The 25,011-nt window shown below is 42.8% G+C and overlaps 1 protein-coding gene across 4 annotated transcripts in view; it reads left to right on the top strand.

Moving 5' to 3' along the window:
- The window catches only part of Btbd8 (BTB domain containing 8), a 58,170-nt gene extending 33,993 nt beyond the window's left edge, over positions 1 to 24,177 (top strand). For all 4 annotated transcript variants that reach the window (XM_038323255.1, XM_038323274.1, XM_038323264.1 and 1 more), the window contains 11 exons: positions 919 to 1,007; positions 1,590 to 1,692; positions 8,085 to 8,267; positions 8,961 to 9,098; positions 9,932 to 10,061; positions 12,235 to 12,296; positions 14,248 to 14,914; positions 15,577 to 15,661; positions 16,314 to 16,453; positions 18,271 to 20,481; positions 21,743 to 24,177. In XM_038323255.1, coding sequence (XP_038179183.1) covers positions 919 to 1,007; positions 1,590 to 1,692; positions 8,085 to 8,267; positions 8,961 to 9,098; positions 9,932 to 10,061; positions 12,235 to 12,296; positions 14,248 to 14,914; positions 15,577 to 15,661; positions 16,314 to 16,453; positions 18,271 to 20,481; positions 21,743 to 22,206 — 4,272 coding nt within the window. In that variant the 3' untranslated portion in view covers positions 22,207 to 24,177. The remainder of the gene's footprint in view (positions 1 to 918; positions 1,008 to 1,589; positions 1,693 to 8,084; positions 8,268 to 8,960; positions 9,099 to 9,931; positions 10,062 to 12,234; positions 12,297 to 14,247; positions 14,915 to 15,576; positions 15,662 to 16,313; positions 16,454 to 18,270; positions 20,482 to 21,742) is intronic.
- The last annotated feature ends 834 nt before the right edge of the window (positions 24,178 to 25,011 follow it).

Genomic DNA, 25,011 nt, shown 5'->3' with positions numbered 1-25,011 from the left:
GTAGACTGCTGCTGTGGTTGAGTATGAGATGATTCCTAAACATGGCTGCTTTTGTAGACCTTAGTATTTTTGTAATGACGTTTTGCATGTTGTTACCTTCAGCCTTCATTGATGCGCCACAGTGACTTAAGTCTCATGACTGCTGATAGAACCCCCGTTGTGCACACCTGGAATGTGTGATGGACAGTTGGCCCCAGATCTACTAAACCTAGGCTTAGTCTTTTCAGTGATCTGCTCTCCAGCGTTCTGTGTATTATATGGGAATGTGAAACTGCTGCATGGCCCTGTCGTTAAGGGGAGTCCAAAGCCGCCATGGCCACCGTGGGACAGGGTTGAGGGCAGCAGAAAGGCACGGAAAGCATCTCCAGTTACAAAGGTGGCTCCGGCGAGGAGAAAGCCATAAGTGGAACAGCCTGGATGGTTAGGGTTGCAGTGGAGGGGGTGGTGTGGTTTGCAGGCCGGAGAGGCCTGGGGCTCTGATGTGCATGTTAACAGGGACCAGTAGGACCAAGGAGCCTTGATGTCAGTGCTTACGCCATGCACATCCGTGGTGGGCCTTGTCTCTTGCTGCCCCTCCTTAGACCTCTTCATCCTTTCTCGTGGTCCCCTTTCTATTCCGATGTGCTACAGAAACATACGTATGCACACACATGCACACATATACACACACACAAATGTATATGAATTTAAAATTACATCTGCGTGTGAGAGAAAGCGTGTATTACTTATTGTTCTGAGTCTGAATTGTTTAATTTCACATAATGATCTCCTGAAAGTGAAATTTCAAATTTCTATCAAATTTTGAATTGTATGCATTTATTCTTTAGTTTAAGTATATAAATCATATTTTTATGAACCAAATACTTTCAGCCTCTGTAAATTAAAAAGACTGAATGTGATATTTTCTGTCAATTTTAGCCCGTTCCCAGAACATTGGCATCGATTCTAGAATGCCTAATTATTGCTCATTCAGTTGGAGTGGAAAGTCTTTTTGCTGACTGCATGAAGTAAGTTACCTTATGCAGTGCCGCTATTATTGTGTGTCCTTTATATATGTATACATAATATATACTCTTACTCTCCAACGTTTGTGGGCAGTTTTAGTCTTGGTCTGTTTTGTTTTGTTTTTTTCAACACAGTTCAGGTGCTTAACTAGTTGTACCAATTGAGAAGAAGTGTGGGTCTAGATGTTACCTGAGGCATATGGGTTCTGTTGACGAGGAGATAGAGATCAAGGTCTAAGGAGGGAGAGTCCGGGGTAGACATTCTGGGGGGTTTGGGGAGGTCTGGCTCCACATAGAGTGAGGGTCACCAGCTCATTAACAACATCCACTCCCAGCTTATTTCTTCCTCTGAAGACACAAGCCCTGTGTGATTAACATTCCTGGTTTCTCCACTGTTTATCTGTAAGCGTGATGACCTCGTGCCGTCTCCATTTCTGAGAGTGAACATAGTTAAGTCCATCTTGGAGCCCGAAAGATTAAGTGAGGGTCAGTCATAATATTTGGTTTGTGTGTGAGAGATTGAAAACAAAAACACTGATTTTAACTTCTTTCCTTGCTCTAACTTGGATTGTTTAATTTTAACAGCTGGATCATAGACCATTTTGCAAGGTTTTGGTCAGAAAGAAGCTTTGCAAATGTTCCTCCTGAAATTCAGAAAACTTGTCTCAACATGCTGATCCAGTCCTTAGTGAGTATCACCTTAACAAACACTTTATGTGAGCCATCCGAAAGTTTATTCAATGATTCCAATGCAGAAATGGAATGTTAATGTTTCTGTAGAAGCAAGATGAGAGTCACAGTTCAGATAACTCAGGACCAAAGTGGAGATCCCAGCCCTGAGACCCTGTTCTTCTGAAGCTACTCTCAAGTGCTCAGACAGGCTGGACCGCTGTGAGCTAGATGTTCATTGGTCCAGAAGTACAGGGAGACTCTGCTCATAACACCTGACCTTTCTCAGTGGCGTAATTTTCCCAGGGATTCACTTCTCCTGGGGGAAGGCTGGTTGGTTGCATTAGGCTGCTTCCTCCGTGGAAAAGATACACTTGTTGTTACTGGAGTAGATGCTTACCCCGGCCGGACCTGGATTTACAACTCACTGTGTGCCTGCTAGACGTGCTCTCCGTGAACCTGTGGACTTCCTTGTCGGCCGTCCTTGTATTCCCCACACCACAGAGTGAAGAGCTGTGGACTCGAGCATGTGAAGTTCACCTTCCCTGTTATCCTGCCACTGCTGCTCTGACGGAACATGGGTGGCAGTGCCTTCCCAGGTTGAGGCTCTGTCTCTGAGATACAGTGTGTATCCACAGCTCTGGATCTAAGGCGCTGTTTATCTTGTAGTCAAAATTGATGTGTCCAGAAGTCAAGATGGGGAGGCGGGAATGTCCCCCTCAGAATTGCTCCTAGTGAGTCATTAGCAAAATCTTTCCTCTCTTCTCTGCAACTTTGGACTCTGCTGATCTAGAGACCTTAGTACAGAGAGAAGGATGCTTCTGTCAGGAATACATACAGCAAGAATTCTACTGAGCTGGCAGTTGAGACAACCCTCCTCTAGCTGGCTTGTAAATCCATGTGTAAAGAAGTAGAAGGAGCTTGGCTGTTCAGGGGAGACTGAGCTGCCCTCTCCATGTGGGTAAGGAAGACTGCATCTGAACACATCTGGCTGGCCATCACAGAGAGTGGCTGCTTAGGCAGTGTCTCCTCTCTCTCTCTCTCTCTCTCTCTCTCTCTCTCTCTCTCTCTCTCTCTCTCTCTCTCTCTCTCTCTCTCTGTCTCCTCTCTCTCGTGCGCCTCCCAGCAGCCCTTCTCCTCTGATTTGACCATGATGGAACGTGAGACCGGGTGACACAGGAGAGTCTAGTGTAGCTCATGAAGAGCCGCTCGTTTCATCTACCTGTCGGGCTTCAGCCAGTGACGGCCTTTGTCACTTGTCATTTACTGTCTTGTATTCGTTTTCTGCATTAACTCCCATTCATGAAGGGCATTGTTCCAGCCATAGTTTGGTTCAGTAGAAGCAACTACTAACTATAAGTGGTGCCCATTAGTAGTGGAGTGTTTTTTTTTATCAGAACTTACAGTTCGTATATTGTTATTTTTGTGAAATTTGGTATAAGGTACTATTCCTTCCATTTCATAGATGAGAATGTTTTCTATTTATGCCCACATCAGTAAATGAATACAAATTGGTAAATTCTAGAGATATTAATGTTTAGGGTTATATCAATTTAATTTATAATTTAGACCCAGCCTTAAAATAGTACCCAGGATACTTTAGGTACTTGGTATATTGTCAAGTAGATGAATGAATGAATATGTGCCTGAGACCACAGAGACCAAAGTAAATATGACTGGACTAAGAGAGGTGGTTTGAGCCCGAGGACAGGACAGTCTCAGACGTGAGAGTAGCTCGGGGTGTGGCCGACGGGGCCTAGCAGTGCTTCCTTTGGGACAGAGAAGACGAGCCTGGCACAGATCAGAATGGCACTGCAGGAGGTTTGACTGAATGGAATGTCCTGTAATGTTGTGGTTTTGGTTTTTCATAAGTAGTCGATGAGTTTAATTGAAGAATAAACCCATCAACCCCTGCTGTTCCTTTCCCCTTACAATTTTGTTTTGTTCTGTAGGCCTATTCATGGCCTTACAATGGGTCTACGTCTCAAAGTGAAATGAAGGGTCACAGGTCTCTCACTCTAAGCCAGAAGCCAGAAATGGTTGGCCTGGGGAAGAAAGCCAAGATAGCCTCAGTGCATGGTACACGTCTGTAGCTCCAGCACCTGTTGCGCGGAGACCAGCCTGAACTACAGCAGGACACCATCCTGGAAACAAACCCAGGCCTGGTGGACCAGGTGGCCAAGTGCTGGGTGCAGGGGGAAAGTTGGAGAAGGAGATTTCAAATGCTGCTATGGTAAGCACACAGCACATAAAGCGAAGCCTCCTCAGGAAATTACCCAGAAGACCCAGCTAAGACGCTTGATCGGTGACCAAATGGACAGAGCTGTCAGGGCAAGTTAGACAGCTTTGTAGTGGAAGAAGATGTCATCTAGGGTGTCACAGCTATGAAGAAGTCAACACCTGCTTCACAAGCATCAGATGACTTGCTGATTCTGCAGGGACTCCTGCTCTCATGACTGTAAACAGATACCTGTGTGCTGTGGGATGACGCTCTTGTACCCTGTAAAGATTTGTCACTCATATCAGTTTAATAAAATGCTGATTGATCAATAGCCAGGCAGGAGGTGTAGGCCAGGTAACCAGACTAGGGGAATTCTGGGAAGAGGAAAGGTAGAGTCAGTCACCAGCAAGGCACCAGCCAGAAGCAAGATGAGAATGCCTTACTGAGAAAAGGTACCACGCCATGTGGCTAAACACAGAATTATGGGTTAATTTACGTTATAAGAGCTAGGTAATGATAAGGTTGAGCTAATAGGCCAAACAGTGTATAATTAATATAAGCCTCTGTGTGTTCCTTGGGGTTGAACAGCTGCAGGACCAGGTGGGACAGAGACTTCCATCTGCACCTATGTTTACCATTCTGAAAATTTTGGGGCCCTAAGAATTATACCAAACCCATGCTGCCTGTACTTTGTGAATGGGGCAACAAAGTCTGAGCTCCTGTCTGTTCAGAACATAATTTGATGAACATTTTAAATTCACTGTAGAGACTTCTTTCTCAGAAAGGGAGGAAAAGATTCCTTGCATAATACTACCCATTGACTGTGTACTTGATACTTGTTCTCCCCACAGCTCTCGTAGAGATGTGTGACGGATCAGTGTTTTGATGCTTGCTAGCCCAGTGTCCACTCTGTGGCCCAGGAGTCAAGGGGTAGTTTCTATTTTCAAGTCTTGTTATTTAAGAAGTATGGTCTATACCACCGTGCCTGCCACACATGACTCCTCTCCTGCATCCGACCGGGCAGAGGACACTGAGACATTCTTAGAAAGCGTTTCTCATTCTAGATGCCATTGCAAGTACTCAGGGCCCGGGGACATGGCTCAGTCAGTAAAACATCCGCCACATAATTGTGAAGACCTGAGTTTGATTCCCAGAACCCATGTAAAAAAGCTGGGTGAGGGCACAGACTGTAATCACAGCACAGCACTGTAGGGCACAGACCTGTAACCACAGCACAGCACTGCCAGCTCAGTGAAGGGAATAACTGAAGCTGTGGTAGAGACAGTGAGAGAAAGTGACTGAGCTTCTACAACCACTTTAATGACTGAGTTGCTGCTGCTTATCTTTAAGATGAGCAGAGACTGTTGGTCCTTTGTGGGGTTTCCATGTAATAGCCCTGGCTGTCCTGGAATTCTTTATGTAGAACAGGCTGCCTCTGACTCATGAGTGTTGGGATTAAAGGTGTGCACCACCATGCCCAGCCTGACAGTCATTCTTAAGGTGGAGTCTGGCAGTGAAGATACAGGGAGCAGTGTTGAAGTGGTAACATAGTCAAATGTTCTACAAATGTCTGTAAGACAGGGACATGAAGTGTGGCGGTTGGGCAGAGATTGGAAATAACCAAAAATAGCCTTGTTCGAATGAATCAGTTTTAATAAAGGGAGCAAGTGGGGTATACTTACAGAGCCAAGGTTCCAGCGAAGAGCAGAGAACCAGAAGGAAGGGGCTTACCAAAACCCGATTCTTTTAAAGGTATTTTTTTGCCCTGGAGCGGCCACGCCCCTCAGACAAGGGATTGGTCAGCCTCCCCAACAGGGACAGAGGATTGTTTTGTAGGTGCAGACTGCTCTCTCGTTCCTGACTGCCCAGACTTGAATAATCACACAGAAACTAGATTAATTACAACACTGCTTGGCCAATAACTTAGGTGTATTCCTACCTAGCTCTTATATCTTAAATTAACGTGTTTCTATTCATCTGTGAATCTCCATGAGACTGTGACCTACCAGAAAGGTTCCGGCAGCATCTCTCTTCGCAGGTACATGACCTGACCCTGCCTATTCTCTCCATCTCTGTTCTGATTTCCCACCTGGCTTTACTCTGCTAAGCCCTTGGCCCAAACAGCTTTCATCAACCAATAAAAGTAGCACATATACAGAAGGACATCTCACATCACTGTTTGTTAAAATATTTTAAATTAAAATATAATTGCCTCACCTCTCTTCTCTGTTCTACTTCAACCCTTCCCATGTCCCCTCTCCCCAGCCCCTCCCATGTCCGCTCTCCCCAGCCCCTCCCTTGTCCCCTCTCCCCAGCACCTCCCTTGTCCCCTCTCCCCAGCCCCTCCCTTGTCCCCTCTCCCCAGCCCCCCCCATGTCCCCTCTCCCCAGCCCCCTCCAGTGTCCCCTCTCCCCAGCCCCCCGTGTCCCCTCTCCCCAGCCCCTCCCGTGTCCCCTCTCCCCAGCTTCTCCCATGTCCTTTCTCCCCAGCTTCTCCCTTGTCCCCTCTCCCCAGCTTCTCCCATGTCCTTTCTCCCCAGCTTCTCCCTTGTCCCCTCTCCCCAGCTTCTCCCTTGTCCCCTCTCCCCAGCCCCTCCCTTGTCCCCTCTCTCCAGCCCCTACCGTGTTCTCCCTCCGCAGCTCCCACATACGTGAAGGGGGAGAGAGAAATGCATAATTGCATAAATATATAAATACAATCTCCTGAGTCCATTTAGTGTGGTTTGTATGTATGATTTCAGGACTGACTACTTTTTATCAGATAATCAGTTAGGGGACTCATCCCCATGAGATGCAATTCTTCCTCTCAGGGTCTGAGAGGTGATGTGGGATTCCCCTCTGTATGCTGTGATTACCGTTGGTTAATAAAGAAACTGCCTGGAGCCCGTGATAGGGTAGAACAGAGGTAGGTGGGGAAAAACTAAACTGAATGCTGGGAGAAACGAGACGCACTGAAACTTTGCTGGTAGGCCACAACCTCATGGTGATGCACAGATTAATGGAGATGGGTTAAACTAAGATGTAAGGGTTAGCAAATAAGAAGCCAGTTAATGGGCCAACCAGTGATTTAAATAATACAGTTTTTGTGTTATTATTTTGGGGCTGAGCAGCTGGCAACCAACAACCGGCCTCCAACACAGGAGACTGAAAGGTTAAAAGATCTGCTGTTAAATATGAAGCATTTAGGTGAAACAGCATCACCTTCTACAGAGGAATCCCTTGCAAGAGAAAGCTAGTGTGGCAAACTTCATTTTCATCTTTCTTTAAGAACTTACTTCCCAGTCTTCATCAGACGCTCAGAGTCAGCAGCCATCAGCATGGAGACAGGTCCTACCAGAAAAGAGTCTGACGTAGCCAGGTCTCGGGTGCTCAGCAGCTCCTCGGCAGTACAGATCTTTATGACAAGTGTGCTTCTTGTGGACTTAATAGAGTGCAGTGTAGTGTAACTTCTCCATGATCTTCAGGACCGAAATTTATCAGGAGGACAGTGCCTTATAAGGTGACCGTGACCTGCTTGGCCATGATGCTCACTCTGTGGTGTGGTCTTCTCTTGGCTGCTCTCCTTTGTTTAGAACTTACTTCCTTGATGGGAGTAGGTGATTTGAGTATCCGGTTGAGGGCTGAGAATAGTAAAAGCTAATAAGCATAGGGTTTCTGTACTGACCCAGTTCTGTAGTAGACCCTACAGTACAGTGGTGAGCAAAACCAGATGTTGAACACATAGTACATATTCAAATAATTTTATCTGAATTAAGTGCTTTAAAGGAAAAGGATAGGTTCTCTGATAGCATGTGAAGAAGGAATGTGATAACGGTGTAAGGACTGGGGAAGACATTGCTTTGAGTTCTCAGTAATTAAAGAATGTCCAGCATCCATGCTAAGTACCCCGTCTTCCATTGCATTGCTGTGTAAGAAACCCATCCCACAGGAAATGACTAAAAACTAGATTTGTTATTTCTAAAATGGTGGGGATTGACCCTTGGCGGATATTCTCTAAGATGGCCCCCATTGCCAGCTGGAGCTGTCGGCTGAGCCGCTCCTCATAGTCTCTGTGGGTGAAGCAAAGATAACAGATAGCTTCCTGCAATTTTGGTTTTTGTGGGAAACATTCCAAGAAATCAAAAGGATTTGATTTGCCTACAAAGTTATAGTAATGCCACCTAACTTCTCCAAATGCTTTTAAAATTCTAGAATCCTCGGAATGCTGCCTTCCTTCTGATGGAGAGCGACCGGCTCATCATGGGCTTACCTCGAGTAAAGTGGACAGAGGCCGCGCTGACCATGGCGTCCCGGCTGCAGGAAGAGTGTGTGGCGTTTATTGTGGAGAACTTCTCCAGCATCATCAAGAGTGAAAATTTCACCCTGCTCCTACAGGTACTGTGTCTACTGTGTTCTCCACGTGTGTCGTCTTGGTTCTGACTTTAACTGCACAAGCGCTTTTAAGTCAGGTTGCCTTTGATTACAATACTCTGTTGAGTAAATTCCACAGCAGATGGCATGTTTGCAACAGATTTGGAGCAATGGTGGACAGGATTTTTTTTTTGGCTCACAGATGAGAAAGCAGAAGGGACAGGTTTGAGTGCCCTGGCAAGGCTTGTTGCTTGGGCCAGCTCTTTTCCTCTGCCACCATGGCCACATTTTAAAGGCTCAAGTTGTAAAGATGATGGTTCTCTAAAACTCATTTTCATAAGGAACTTCTTGCTTTAAAATTAGTTGCTGAATAATGATGTAGTCTTTATCTCTAGGTTATATTATTAGGCTATATCAGCTCCTAAAAACTGCGTGCGTGCGTGCGTGCGTGTGTGCGTGCGTGTGTGTGTGGGTGTGCCTGTGCACATGTCTTTTATGTATATGTGTGTCTTGTGTGCATGTTTGCATGTGCATGTATTGTGAGTGTGTCAGCATTGCATGGGGGGGCATGCTCATGGAGTCTTTGAACAGAAAAGATGTGTTTTGAGGTGATGCTATGTATCCAGCCGTGACAGTTGTACTGCTTTTAACTAGACTTTAACATTTAGTGTACATTTTACATGGACTTCATTAAATGTCAAATTCTGTGTTTTATAGTCACAAGCCATGAGCAGCACAGCTCATCTGTTGGACAAAATTTTTAAAGCAATTGAAGACAATATCACCACTGAAAATAGCTGCTCCCTCCTTATGACTCTGGACACGTTGCTGAATTCCGAAAGTACAAAGGAAATGGTACTGAATGGAACAGGATTCACTGGAATGTGTAACATTGTAAATGGTTGAGATTTTAAGTTGCACGTGCAGTTTGAATATTGCGCAGATCATTGTAGTTAGGTACTGGACACCTTGGTACTTGATAGTTTCTTATATCTATTTGAAATATTTCCTAATATTGTTTTCAATTATGTTCGTTTTCAAATTAACTTTTTAAAAATTTAAGAATCAGGCAGTTTGGCCCCTTAACTCTGAGGGGACTTAACAGTTATCTGGCACAATGTGACTTTGGTATTTTTCTCTGATAATTACAATAAACATATATGTATATATTTCATATTTTAGTATTTTTCATCACTAATGCCTTTTATTTTATGGTATTAGTAATTCTTTTTTCTCAAAACAAATTTTATTTTTAAATTAGATTGAGTAGGAAAAATAAAAAAATTAAATATCACTTATTTTTAAATATAATTCATTGGTGACAATAAATTAAGAATTTTTGTCATTTTTATTCTATAAGAATAAAATATTTCATCAAATTTATTATTATTACATAGAGTATTTGACCTTGTCGTGTCATGGTTGATATGAGAGGTTGTGGAAGGTATTCATGTAAAACCCGTTGCTGTTTTAAAATCCTGTTTAAAGAGTAGCATTTAGCTTCACGTTCACTATAACATCTTGTTAATGAGTAAGCCTTCATAAATAGCATGTGCTCGGTAATCTTAGAAATGTAACTGATGACATCACTGGTCTAGCTTGGGAGTAAGTAGATTCGGGAAGGAATAATGACTGGTTGCTATGACAATGTGGCTCTCACCAGCTGCTGATTTGTTGCTGGAACACAGGGCTTTACGTGCAAGGTCCAAGCTGTGCGTGACAAGCTGTGGGCCTTCCTCGTTCAGTCTTTCTACGCTGTTCGTCACACGGAAGGCTGGCAGCGGATGCGCATAGACGACCAGCAGAAAATCCAAGCAGGTATGTTATTCTTCCAAGGTTTTATGCTCACGCTGTGGTCTTTGTGAGGCAGATATTTTTAAGGCGTTCTGAATTCTGGTTAATTAGCATCTGAGAGCTTCTGCTCAGTAATGGAGAACTACCCAAAACTCGTGGGGATGTGTTAGGCTGCTTGGGCAACATGCTTTCTCTGACGTTCTTAGGAAATAAAATTCATTTTCTTTGTATGGAATTAGCAATTTTTGATCCTTATCTATATTAGCTACAATATTCTACCAAACTGGCTAAAAAGAACAAAATCGTTGTGAAGAACTGTGTAAAAGGGCTAGTCTGTACAGTCAGATCACCGAGCGTGCTCTCTCCCCTGTGGAAACATATTTCACTGGAAAGCTTGCCATCTCTTTCACAAGAACCTTTCCTTGTGGTTTTTCCGAGATCAGATGGCTTTATTTCACGAGTGATTGGTTCAGGGATGCAGTGTGCGCTACTGCGGAGGGTCCCTCGGGAGCCGCACAGTGATCTCTGGCATTTCCTAGGCGCTGTTTGAAACATCAGCATCCAACAAAAGATGTATATCTCTCGGAAAGTGTGTGTGGTAGAAACATGGAAATAGAATTCTGAGGGTGTGGAGCTAAAATGGCTTCGTGACTATTTTTAGGTTAAAGCAGGTGCCTCAGAAATAACACTGCCGTGGCAGCAGCTCCTGCCGGGCTCAGCAGCTCCACTTTTTTTCTTCTTTGACATTAAAGCTAAAAGACTGTGTTTTATGGAGCAGGCATTTAGTTCTATGAAACATGGAAACCATGGATGATAAAATATATCTCAGCTATATAAATTCTCAAGTGATATATTCACGGTGAGACCTGCTCACTACAGCAACTGGATGTAATTTAAAGAGCAATTTTCAAAGGTATTTATTTTTGTGTAATAAAAACCATCAAACCTTTAGAAATTAAACACTTTCTCCAGGTGACTTTTCTGTGCTGGATTTCAGACGAGCTTTTCCTCCACAGTCTGCAGAGTGCAGTAGCAGGGAGCTGCGTCCCTTCAGTGGGTGTCCTTCGAGCTCGCTTCTGATTGGTAGCAAACTTTGTTTTTCTCTTTTTAGAGGATTCACAGCTAAGCTGAAGTTCAGTGTTCTTTAATCTTTTGTGGCACTAATTAAGAATCTGTGTGAGTTTACACATCTCATAGATGTGCCCAGACCGTTGTCAGTGGTGATGCACTTAATTATCTCGTTATGCTGCATTGGGATAATCTGAGTTTTAGATGGGTCCATTGTAGTGAGTCCTGGCCTGCGCGTGGTCACCGTTTTGGGTCAGCCTTGTTCTTGTTGAGCTGCTGACTGGAGGAGAATTCTGTTCATCTCTCTGTGTGAGCTATTGCTCAGTCATTTGATTGCTGCAGGTCAGTCTTTTCCCTGACTTGTAGCGTGCGTCCCATGGAATAAAAATCGTAGAAGATGCTTGACAGCCATTTTACTAAAAATAAAACACATTTGAGAAATTACAGGTATCAATAGAGTCTTCAAAGTAAAATCTCAAGCTCTGTAAACCTTGAAAATCTGCACTGAACTCTCGTCCCTTATTGCATTATTTCTCTGTATTTTCCTGGTGTCATTCTAGTTCTTAAGAATGTGAGCATGAGTCTCCCAGTGGTTCCATATAAACTAACCAAGTGAGTTATGTAGCTCCAGTGAGAATGGGATGAACTTCAGGGTCGTCCCCTGCTGTGCTTTCGGGAGAACTGCGGCTGTGCCTTCTCGTTCCACCGTCATCATCAGTAAAGCCAAAAAATAGCTTTAATTTCAGCGGAGTATTTTTGGGGTATTGGATATTCTCTCAGATTATGTATAAAACATAGTTTTAACTTTAGAAACTAAATAAAACCAGTTATTTAAAAATTTATAGCTTGTGAAAAGTCTGGATTTTTAAGTGAATATATGTGATTTTACATTTTTGTTCATTAGCTTTAAAAACAAAATTTTCTGGATCAAAGAATAAGATTGAAGAATAGGCTCTTTATTCTGAAATGTGATGATAAGTTGTTTTGTGTACTGGTTTGCTTCCAAGTTAGAGGATTTTTTAAAATATCTATCAAAATCTAACATTTTCTGCTGGCATTCTGTTTTTCTTTGATTTCTCTGGTAATAATAATGTTTCTGAGAAGAATAATTTGCTTGTTTCTTTCGCAGCCGCATTTGACAAAGGTGATGACCGAAGACTTGGCAGGAGGCCTGTGCTCACCAGCTCCCAGGTAAACAGCACATTGTCCAGGTCCCAGTGAGAGTGCCACCTAAGTTTATTTTATATTTCAAAATAAATCTTTATTAATTAAAGCTAATTTTAAGAGGAAGTAATTTTGAGTCTTAAAAATCAACATTTTACATATATACATTTTAAATTATGTAAATTTCTTATATTCATTTGGTATAGGAAATATATTCCCTTTTCATTTCCTTGAAATTGTTTTTTGGCAAATAGCATATTGAATATGTTCCAGTAAGCCAGGAATTGTCTAGACATCTATGATCCTGTATGATGTCTGCCCTCAGACTGCCTTCCAGTGAATATAACATGATAAGGTTCTCAAGATTCCCTGTCTAATAAAGTCAGAGTAACGGGACTGTACTCTGTTCTTAAAAACATTAAAATGGCAAATTTGTCCTTTTTCCTTTTCAAAAGAAATTATTTGATTTCATTATAGCCTGAAATGTATTTTTCTTCCTACAGATGTTATCATACAGATATTTATGCAATCAGAAAAATATCTAAGTACAAGATTATACTATGTATATTCTGATGAAAATAATGCTCTGATTCAAAATATAAGCATATTGTCCTTGAAAATTAGACAGGGAGTCTTGATTTCTTCCTTGTAACCTACTCAGTAGGAAGGTCTGCAGCCATGAAATGCCCTGTTGGCTTCAGGCGGCCCACATGTCTCTGGCTGGGAACTGACTGTGGACAGCCTGTCAGCCGGCATCCTGGGATTGCTTTCTGGAGTGTGTGCCGTGGTCTGCTGAGCTCCTTCCCTGAGCTGGCTACACAGCCCCCTCTGGCCCAGAGTGTTGGTGCACACCTGCAGCCCCAGCCCTGGGAAGTGGAAGTAGTTGGAACCATCTCAGCTAGTGAAAACCTGTCTTAGAACAAAACAAAAAAGACAAACAGAAACACTTTTGACTTCCTTCTCCCCTAATTCCCGTGATGTGAGTGTGGGAACCCTTACTCCCCTTGGCCCTGTAAGTGTGCTCTGTGATCCCAAGCCTGCCCTGACTCCCCTTAAGTGTGCTCTGTGATCCCAAGCCTGCCCTGACTGTGTCTTTTTGTTTTAATGAGGACTCCCAAAAGTAAATTATTCTTAGTACAGAGGATTAAATACGTAATGATAAAATTTCTGGCATGAGTTGAAGACTTTTTGGTGAAAATTTTACAATGGCCCTCAGGTTCTACCATTCAGCTGACATCCTTAAAGCAATGCCTCATGAGCTCAAGTCCAGCTCTGTCCTTCCCAGGCGTGTGGCTGTGGGTCAGTCATAATGCCTGCTTTAATGCCCAGTTTCTTACCCAGCAAATGAAGGTAGGCACAGGAGCTATTTCCTAGGGTTCCCTTGTATGGATGAAGTACTGATGAGTCAGATGTTAGCACAGACCCTAAGAATGGGCTTCAGAAACCTCCAGTGTTAGCACTCGGATAGCCTGAGTCTTCGGGGATTCTACTGTAATGCCACGAATTAATTAACATTACTTATGATTAGTTATTAATTAATAATACTGTATTTCAGATTTTATTAAGGTAATAAAGTTAGAAACCCAAAGTTTTTATGAAAATGATTTTTAAAATGATAAAAAAAATGGTTTTATGTGATCCTAAATCATAATATGAATGTAAAAGCCAGGGCTATGTCATTCCAAGGGAGAGCACTGTCCTGGGATAGCATGAGCTTCCTTAAGTGTGCCTTCTAAAACTGAAGCCAGGTGTCACGGCATACACCTTAGTCCCAGCACAGGGAGGCAGAGGCAGGCGGGTCTCTGTGAGTTCCAGGCCAGCCTGGTCGAGCTATGTAGTGAGACTGTCCCAATAAATGACAGAGACAAAAAGCTAAACCAAATTTTCTTGAAACATAAAGTGCTCTATATCAAAGACTTGTCAATTTATAAGATTTTTCTCTTTTCTCTCTCTTTTTTTTTTTGTTTTGTTTTGTTAGCAAAGGAGACAAGGCTCTGATGCTGTTATAAAAACAAAACCTCGGACAGAAGATAAAAAAGTCTGTTGGACATCTCCCTCTGCTGCTCAGAACATGAAATCTGATGGGTTAGGAGCATCTGGCTGTACGTCCAGCACGAACAGAAGTAGTGTGAACAAAGTGTTCAAGCACAGTGACGGCACAAAAGCATCCAGAGTTACGAAGGAGGGGAGAGCTGGGGGGGGAGCCGTCTCTGGCAAGTCTAAAACTGCAGCAAAGCCTCAGACAGAGGACAATGGTAGCGCCAAGCCAGAAGATCTCTCCAAAGTCGTGGGAAGACCAGCAAGAGTGGCAGCAACTGGACAGGAGGACTCAGTGCCTGGAAAAGGAATAAGGAGCCAAGAAGCGCAGACTACAGGGGCCAGGCCCAAGGTACTCACTGCAAACCTCAATGTGCAAGCCAGAGCCAAGCCTTTGAAAACACGGACAGGAAAAGATCCTTCACGCGCCACCTCTGCAGGACCCTCTAGTAAATCTACAAATTCAAGTATGGAGCTTTTGACTCCCACTGGATGTGTGGATGAGCCGAAAGAAAACGGATCAGTGGGAGACAGGTTGTCTGACGAGAAGCTGTACTTGAGTGACTCTCCAGGACAGGTGTTGAATAATGGAATAGTGTCAACTGGAGGTGGGTTAGCTCTCTTATCCTGTTGGTATCTGTGCGTGCGTGCGTGCGTGTGTGCATGTGTATGTGTGTGCGTGCGTGTGTGTGTGTGCATGCGTGTGAGTGTGAGGGGAGGGAGGGAGGGAGCGAGCGAGCGAGCGAGGGAGCTCCCATGCCTTATATATGGTAGACAAACAATCTACACCAGTTCAATGCTCCAAAAATGTGGTTTTTTTTTTGGTTTTTTTTTTGTTTTGTTTTTTTTTTGAGATAGGTCTCCCTAGTAGCCCATGCTGGCCTCAGACTTTCTGTGTAATTGATGATACTCTTGGACTGCTGAGCCTCCTGTCTCTGCCTCCTAGGCCCTAAGATTCTGCTGTGTCTCATGCCTGGCTTATCGGTGCTGGAGGTGAAGCCCAGTACTTCACGTACACTAGGCAAGCACTCTGCTAACTCAGATACAGACCCTAACCCTGAAGTCCTTATTTAGTAGCTCCTAATACTTAAAAGTCCCTAGAAAGCATGGTCCTGGGATGCTTTAGTCACTGCTAAGTGCTAACTTGTGGTTTTATGCATATGTGCAAAAACAGAGAATATGGTCTTTCCCGTGTCTAACCTGTATGTTTATCCATCTTGTTACTATTTTTAATGTTCTCTTTTTCATGGTTGATATCTCTAATTTATAGCTGTAAAATCTCGACTGGTTTCAAGAGTTCCAAATGGAGTTTCCAATAAAAGAAGCCTTCATGAACAAGACTCTAATAGCAGCAGGTAAGACTCTATTCACCTGACATCTCTGCTATAAACGATCTTCTAGCTGAATGGTTTTAAAGATTTTTCTTCATTTAAATGTTTTTATGAAATGACATTTTAAACTTTATTTCATATTTATATAAAATGGTTCAATGTAGTAAAAGTTTCTTAGCTGTGCTTAATGGCATGTTATTTCATATTTATATAAAATGGTTCAATGTAGTAAAAGTTTCTTAGCTGTGCTTAATGGCATGCAGAGTTATGCATTGTGTTATCATGTGTGGTCTGATCTTTCAAAACTTAAAGTTTTATGGATATAGATTTATATATTTTCAGAACAGATATATTTCTTTCTTTTTTTTTTTTTTTTTTTTTTTTTTTTTTTTTTTTTTTTTTTTTTTTTTTTTTTGGTTTTTCGAGACAGGGTTTCTCTGCAGCTTTGGAGCCTGTCCTGGAACTAGCTCTTGTAGACCAGGCTGGTCTCGAACTCACAGAGATCCGCCTGCCTCTGCCTCCCGAGTGCTGGGATTAAAGACGTGTGCCACCACCGCCCGGCTATTTCTTTTTTTTAACAAAAACTGTGGTCGTATATGGCTGTGGTCGCAAACAGTGTTGATCACTACCTGTTTTGGAGGATCACTGTAATGCTAACTGCAATCATCTTCCTCAGCGGAACCAAAAAGGTGAGTGGCAAAGGACTTGGTGATCCAGCACCGCAGGCAGCCCTGAAGAAAAGAGGGAGCAGCAATGGATATATAGCATCTCAGCCGCGGACCAAGAGCGCCCCTCCCACCCTGGCTCAAATTCAAGGTAAAGCTGCAATGGCCCTGCAGATGCTGGGTGCGGTCCTGTCAGTTGGACAAGCAAAGCTCTGGCCGGACCTGCAGTTACAGATAAGCAAAATGGGGCCTAGCTTTATTACTGTACACTTGTCTCATACTGCTGAATTAAAGCTTTATGACTTTTATATAAATATTTTAGTGTTGGGGGATTGATTGTGGTTTTCCTATCCTCCATGGAGAGGAACTTAAAGGGGTTGTTGACTCATCTGTATTTCTGGTCCTTTTGTGGAGCATGCCTAGGTTTCTTGGAAGTTTCCTTGGCGACAAGAGGAATTCTGCTTATGAGCCAGCACTGAAGAGTTCTTAAGGAACAGCAGGAGCTGGGCAAATGTGTGTGAAGGGGGAGTTCATTCAGAACCTATCCCCATGCTGTTGTTTTCCAGTGTCCTAAGAAGAAAGAATACTAATTAGGTCATATAACTTGCACATGGCAGCCAGTTTTAAATATTACTTTTTTCTGGGCCTGGTGGTACATGCCTTAGTCATTCCATCAGGGAGATAAAGCTGAAGTCATCCTTGATCAATATAGTGAGTTCAAAACCAGCCTGGACTACATGAGACACTATCTCAAAATAAACAAAAGGGAAGGAAGGGAGGGAGAAGGAAGGGTGCTAATGGGATATCACGGTACCTAAAGGTTAGAGGGAAAGCCAAGTGTACTGAAACACACGTAAAATCTCAGCACTAGGGAGGCAGGGTGGATGGGTGGATCCCTGAGGCTTGGTGGCCAACCAGCCAGCTGAAACTAAGCCCCAAGTGCTATTCTCAAAAAGAAGGAACTGCGTGGTTCCTGGGGAGTAACCACTGAGACTGGCCTCTGGTATGTATGTGCACACATAGTCTAATGCAAGCGTGTGCGCGCGCGCGCGCACACACACACACACACACACACACACGCACACACCAGTTACTTTTTATGTATTAAGCACACATTTGTAAGACCAATTTCTATAATCTAAAAAATAATCTGGATTTGCATAATGAATTAATACTAAAAGTCAATTGAAAACTAAAGCAGATAAAATTATTCATATTCTAGTAACAGCTAGAAATTTAGACATAAATGGCTCTATAGGACTCGGGGAGCTCAGTGCAGAAGGGACACCCTTCGCATCCCTGGTCAGTCTCTAGGCCCCCACCCATCCTCATACACACATGGAAGTAAAGCTGATAATTGGGATTGGCAGATTTGAGCGCCCCAAATTTCATTTCTAAGACTTGAACCAGAATGCATAAATGGAATTTTTAATAAATAATTAATAAACTTTATTCTATATTTTTCTGTAGCCCACAGTCTGGTTTTCCTTGCAGATCTGGGTTGTTGGCCCTGATAAACAACAATTATAATCCTCTAGTATAAGGTTATTCCAATTTGAAGAACAACTAACAATTTCCAGAAATTTACATTTTATTTTAGGTCAGGTCTTGTTTTCAGCTATGTTTCCCCCAGAAACACACTTCAAAGAGAGGGCTTTTCTTGATGCTTTGATTAAAGAAAATCAGATTTTCTGCTCTAATACATTTATACAAATCCATTTTAGGAACAGCAATAACTTGATGAAGATTCTACTACAATGGTTTTTACTAAGATCCCAGAATAGTCCCTCTATATTTTAAATATTAATAGAAAAGGTTTTTACTTTATTATTGTTCATTATGCCTTGTCTGTCAATATTAGATGTTTCCCTTTGGTTGCTTTATTGATTTTATTTAACTCTAAATTGATTTGAAAACATAAGTTCCACTTAGAATTTGAGAGTACTTTGAATCTCTTTACTTCCTCAGGCCCCCACGGAGAAGCACCACGCTCTGTAAAAGCTCCAGTGTCTTCCAGGCAGTCTGATGGAAATGTGGCAAGGCTGAGGCACAGCACAGCTGCAGACAGGCAAACGCCTAAGAGAAAAGTTGTCAAGCAAGGACATGGAACTTTGCAGAAGGTTAATGCAAAAGTGGTACCAATGCCTAAAAACCCAAGTCAGTCCAAGAAAGGTGGAACTTTGAATAATAAAGGTTCAAAACAGAAAGTGCTTCCTGGAGAAGTCATGCTGCAAACTCAAGCTCCGCAAAGACTTCCCAAAACTGAAGCAGCCCCCACCCCAAAATGTGTGCTCCCCAGTGTGAGTGACAAGAGCCATGTTTCTAAACAGAGGCCTCACGGGTCCCTGGCTCACCTTGCTTCTGAGACCAGTGGTGCAGACGCACCCCAGTCACTGTGCACACCTCACCTGCAAAAGCCACTGGACAGTCAAGACAAGAAGAAACCAGAGCTAGAAGGCCAAAATAGATCAAAGATGGATGAATCAATAAAACACGAACTGAAGTCAAAACTAACTGGCGTAGATGAGAGTAACACGTCCGTTTACAAAGATGCGAATCATCTCAATGCAAACTCGAATTGTGGTAACCTCACTGCTCTGGAACCCATGATTTCAAATGCAAATGAAAACTCCGTAAACTCTAACCCAGCTGGTGGTTCAGGCTCAGCAAACTCAAAGCAACTCTGTGTACTGTCAGGTAGAGAGAAACAAATAGGAAGGAAAGACACGGACACGAAACCAAGTGTGGATTGTGTGACAGTGAAAGAAGTTCCGTGCGCTCCTGGAGAGGCAAATGGTACCCTAGACTCTGTCCAAGACGGAAGGAAAGCATCAGTTCAGAGCCTCCTACCCAGTGGCTCTGCTCCAGTCAACTCAGCTGTTCCGTCCAGGTGTCTTTTGGGACAACCATCAGAAAAACATTATAAAAACATGGAAACATCAGAAACCCCAGAGAGCCAGGAAACTCCGTTCATGGGTCACTGGGGTCTCAGCAGCAGGGCCACACAGCAGAGAGAGCAGAAAGAGAGCCCAGAATCCGACAGTGGCAGCGCCACCACGTCCTCGGATGACATAAAGCCCCGCTCCGAAGACTACGATGCCGGAGGATCTCAGGATGACGAGGGCTCTAACGACAGAGGCGTCTCCAAGTGTGGCACCGTGCTATGCCATGACTTCCTTGGGAGGAGCAGCAGTGACACCAGCACCCCCGAGGAACTGAAGGTGTGCGACACCAACCTGAGAATTGAAGTCCAAGTGAAAAGGCAGAGCGGGAGCGACCTTTTCCAGGTCAACTCAACCAGTGACGATGAGACGCCTAGGAAAAAGCCAGAAATGTGGTCTCGATCTACAGTGATCCATCCCAGGGAGAAAGAAAGTATTCCACGAGGCAGTGTCCCATTTGCTCAGGAAATGGACCAGGTTTCTTCGTCAGCAGATGAAACAGAAGACGAAAGATCCGAAGCGGAAAATGTTGGGGAAAATTCCTCCCTGTCCAACTCAGGTACTCAGCACGTTCAGGGAATAATTAACTTAGCTTTCGAAGATGGAACTGAGCATGAAAGCCACGAGTTTTCTGCAACTAAAAGATTTAGAAGGTCAGTGCTGCTCTCCGTAGACGAGTGTGAAGAAGTGGGGTCTGATGAAGGGGAAGTCCACACCCCCTGCCAACCGTCTATGGATTCTCTTTCACCTTCTGACGTTTTTGATGGTGTTTCTTATGAGCGCCACGGAAGGACAGGCCACTCCAGATTTTCAAAAGAGAGCGAAGATACTTCTGTACATTGTAAACTCAATGCTAAAGACCACAGTGTAGATAGAAGTGAGAGCATCGTCCTGGGTAATAGTAGCAAAGACTCTTCAAGAATTGATAAACAGAATGTCTCAGCAGACCACAAGAACAGGGTAGATGTCCCATCCGAAGGAAGCCAACAGCCTTTTCCAGAAGATGAAGAAACAAGTCACAGAAGTGAGGTGGCCGGTGACTTCCAGCCGCACGACACATTCCTGGATGGTGACCTGAAATCTCAAGAACGACCATGTCACTTGGAGCTTCATCAGAGAGCACTCAGCTCCAGCACACCAAAGATCAGCCCAGCAAAATCTCTAGACTCCCATGCGAGCCAAGTGAGAGAGAGCCATTCCACAGCTCCCAGGAAAGCTAATAACGCTGTGTTTTCAGGTAATGTACAGAAGTAGACATGCTAAATGCATAGGAAAATAAGTTCATAGGCATCTGAAGTTATCTGTAGCCTGGATGTTATATTTTAATTAGAATATTTAAGCTACAGTTTCAACTTTTAAATGAGAATTTAAATTTATTAATAATATGAAAATGAGCTAGCTGTCCATTATTTATTGTTTGCTTACAATCTTAGTGAATAATTAATATGTAGTTGAAAACCTTGTTTACTAGACACAGGTAACATGCTAGATCTTACATAGAAAAAGGAACTTAGTTTGTGTCATTCCAGTTATCCTGTCTGATTTAATATAAGCATTCTTCACTGTTGGAAATTTTATTTTACCTTGGGTATGTTTATGGATTTTCTATATAGATCTAAGAGGGCTGTGCAATAACTATAGTAATATGTGCTGAAAAGCATTAAACTATTTTAACTAGATTAATTATTATAATTTATATGCATTTTACAGAAACTAAGACTTTCTTCAGGATCACTATAATTCTAAATTTTTCAAGCAGAAAGATTAAGTTTCTAAAAGAGATTATATTTAGACACAATGATAATATAGGAAAAGGCCCAGTCTTATTTCACATGCCAAGATTCTTTCTTGTCTAATTGTTTTGTGTTTATGTCTTTTTACTTATTAATTCAAACTAATGACTTAAAATATGCAATAGTAGCTGGTTGAGTAACTATTGTGTATCCTAATTAAGAAAAGTATTGACCAGAAATTCCTATTCAGTAAACTGATAAGAATAGGAGATCTTCCAAAGTTGTATTTTTTGTTTGTTTGTCCTGGCTCACATCCTCCTTCACATGTGCAATACACAGATCAGCCGTTAGGTTCAGTGTCTCTATCCCCACCCCCTGAAACCAAGTTATTTTTATGACACCTCCAAATGACTGTCTTTTTTTGCCTCCTTGAGTTTCTATTGTAGTGAAGTAGATTTGTGTGTACTTTTATGTTTTTGTTTAAATAATTTATGTTATTTTATGTATTCTAAGTTTTCAAATTAAAATGTGGAAAATTATTGTTAGTTACCTTTGTTGATTTTGCTGCTAAACAGTACCCTTGAATTTTTTTAACAGAAAAATAAATGCCTCAAAAATTTTGTCAATTGTGTAAAAATGTTATTTTTTCCATGTTGTGTTTTTCTGAGGAGCTAATGCTGTTACATTGTGTTAATACTGTTCTACAAGACTCTGAGGGGATCGATGTGCAATTTTTACATTGTGTAGTATTATGAATTATTGCAGGAGACATAGATGCTTGTGACACACTGGCACAAACCTGCATGTATGACCACCGGCCTCCAAAAACCCTCTCTCCAATATGTGAGGTAGCAGAAGCGTTTGAGCAGAGAGTGGAGTCAGAAGCCCATGTCAGAGACAGGGACTCTGAGGATGACCAGCACTTTGTACAACAGGACTGGACTCTGCTGAAGCAGCTGCTCTCTGAACAGGACGCAGACTTAAATGTCACAAATTCTCTTCCTGAAGACCTAAGCTTAGCGCAGTACTTAATCAACCAGACACTCCTTTTAGCTCGAGACAGCTCAGAACCTCAGGGCTCAGCACACGCTGACACGTGGAACCTGTGGAGCGAACTGTCGTCCCCACCGGGCGACTCCTCGGCAGGGGACACCATGGCGAGCATTTCCTCAGAAGACTGTTCGCCTCTAGGGGAGTGGACAATCCTGGAACTGGAAACCCAGCATTGAGAGTTTCAGCACTCGGGAAAAGTTTAAACTATGCCACCCTGTATTTTTGATGCCTACATTATATTTATAATTTCATTAGCCAGAATTAACCTTCAATTTATTGAGGTAAATATAGCTTATTTATTAATAGGTTATTAGTAATCTCATGTCTCATGTTAAAAATGTTTTTTTTCTAAATTTTGAGCATGTTTTTCATAACTATTAGAGAGATTAGGAGACTTGTAGAAAATCTTTGCTCTACTTTTCTTTCCCAGCTGATAATTTATTCATTTATTTAAGAATTTCCATATCAGTACATAAGGATATCAACTCCTTACTTTTGATTCTGCATATGGTACCATAATAATTTAACAATAAACTTACTGTGTGAGTGTGCATTATATAAAACTAATCTGTGAATGGCATTCAGACTCAGGCTGGGTGCTGGGGTTGGGGAGACAGAGGCTCCCCGCAGGTTCCCCAGCATTTCAGGACCAGGACATTGAGATGTGATCGTACGCTAAGTTTCAACCATATTTTTAATAAGCTAGGAGGATGGGGCTTTCTGGATATATCCAGGGCAGGCACTGGAAACAGTCTTGTCTCTGTGAACCCTAGCGGTCACTTTTATTTTGTGTGTCATGATAAGAATACTTTGGAAGTGCTCTGCACTGAGCTAGCCCCTAGTATTAATTGAGATGGGTGGGTGAGGGAGGCAGCTAGTCCTGATCTTCCGCGGGCATGGGCTTCCTGGTGTCTGCTTAGATCCTTCTTTGTGGTCAGATTTCCCTCAGTCTGTAGTTCTGTAGGAAAACAGATATACAATGCTACCAGAGAGCAAACACTTGGATCTTAGACGCCCTGACTATGGTCCTTTAAGGTCATGGGATTTCAAACACTGTGTCTTGTAACTAACTCGTGTTTCTCTAGAATATATCAGAAGTAAGGGAATCTTTTAAGTTAAAGTTTTTCTAAATTAGCAAAATTTTCAAAATGACATGGGTTGTATACACATATTGAACATAACAACCAGCTTAAATAGAATTACTTGTTCTAAAATAACAATTATGTTTTCATTTAAGTGCTAATCTATTATGCCACAAACTTCATTCTTTTTTTCCTATACATTTGCCTGCATCTATATGTCTGTGTGATGATATCAGATTCCCCAGAACTGGAGTTTCAGACAGCTGTGAGGTGCCATGTGGTTGCTGGGAATTGAACTCAGGACCTCTGGGAGAGCAGCCAGAACTCTTAACCTCTGAACCATCTCTGCAGCAAGAATTTTTTCATGCCTAAAAGGTTTTAGTTTTTTTTACATGTATTTTGCGTGTGTTTACGTGGGTAGGCATGCACCCGTGTCACAGCACACACGTGGAGGTCACAGGACAGCTCCTGAGAGTCATTTCTCTCCTTGCCACTGCGTGAGTCCCAGGGATTGGACTCGGATGCCTGTACCTGCTGAGCCATCCCTCCATCCCCAGTTTTACACCCTTTCAGAAGCCATACACTCAGTACAGGTTACTTTGTAGCTGTTGACTTGGTTATTTAAGGGAGAGAAACAGGCATTGAGCATGAGGTGAATGAAGTAAACAGTTCCTAGCGGAGGGCAGCAGGAGGAGAGAAACGTTTTAAGTTTTAGTATGTACACTCGCTGTGTACTTGGAAGCTGGGTGGGAACCTAAGGATTAGACTGGTGTCTTTATAAACGGTAAAGGAAGGCCTTAAGACCAGAAGACTTAGAAGGTCCCGCAGCTAACTTGTGGGCTCGGATCCACTGTTTCTTAGTTCCACTTTGCTGTTATTTCCACCACAAAAAACACTTCATTTCCTCACCACGCCACGAACAAACATTTACCAGTAGTGGGTAGCATGGGAAGGCCTTCCGTGGCAAGGAAGCACGCTTCATTCCCGAGACGTTTGTGGGGGTTTTTCCCGAATGTGAAGTTGTTTTACATGTTCCTTTTTAATAATAAACCTCCCCAAAGTTTAGACATTTATAATTGAAGTTGCATTTCTTTTCCATCTTCAGATCTTAAGACTTTTACCTTAAATTATTAAGACATAAAACACAATTACACACCACTTCTACAGACATCACTGGAGACACGTTTTGCCTAAGTGGTGACCATTTAGGGAATCTGAGCACGTGTTGCATTTCTGTAGCTGCTTTGTGAGCATGCATTTGCCACTGTTACAGCAGGACTCTGGCAGCACTCCGTCGTGTGTTGAAACCATGTCCAGGCACAGATAGATACACACGTACCGCTAATATCCGTCGCCATTAGTCATGTTAGAGACTGCCGAGTGCAACACACCAACACACTTGAATGTCACAGCATGTCTGTAAAAACGTATATTCAATTTTACACATAGGAAATGAACTTTTTATTTTTTATTTTAATATTCACTGTGAGGGAGAGAGCATCTTTATCACAGTGTGGCAGTCAGAGGAAAACTTGCAGAAGTCAATTCTCTTCTTCCACACGGGTGCTTGGGGCTGAATTCAGGTTGGACTTGCTCACCAGCACCTTCCCCTCTTGCGTTGGTCGCAGAAACTTTAAAATGGTGTATTCTGCATTTTCCCCTTATTCTGAATGATCTGACATAATGCAAGAAACCAGAGAAGCTATCATATGGTGAATCTCAGTTGGACAGATTCAGTTAGGAGAGCCAGGAGGAGGTCAGAGGTCAGAACGTGCGGGTGGTACACCGGCTAAGCTGAGGCTGGAGTCTGCCGTCTGTGCCATGCTGCGGACCTGGTGCTGCACGTAACAGGTATGTCGTTTTATGTAGTTTGCTGCAAACCATTGGGGATACAAACTT

This window comes from Arvicola amphibius, chromosome 1 (assembly GCF_903992535.2).
Source record: "Arvicola amphibius chromosome 1, mArvAmp1.2, whole genome shotgun sequence".
NCBI classification, from domain to species: domain Eukaryota; kingdom Metazoa; phylum Chordata; class Mammalia; order Rodentia; family Cricetidae; genus Arvicola; species Arvicola amphibius.
This window is presented reverse-complemented; position numbering and strand designations above follow the sequence as displayed.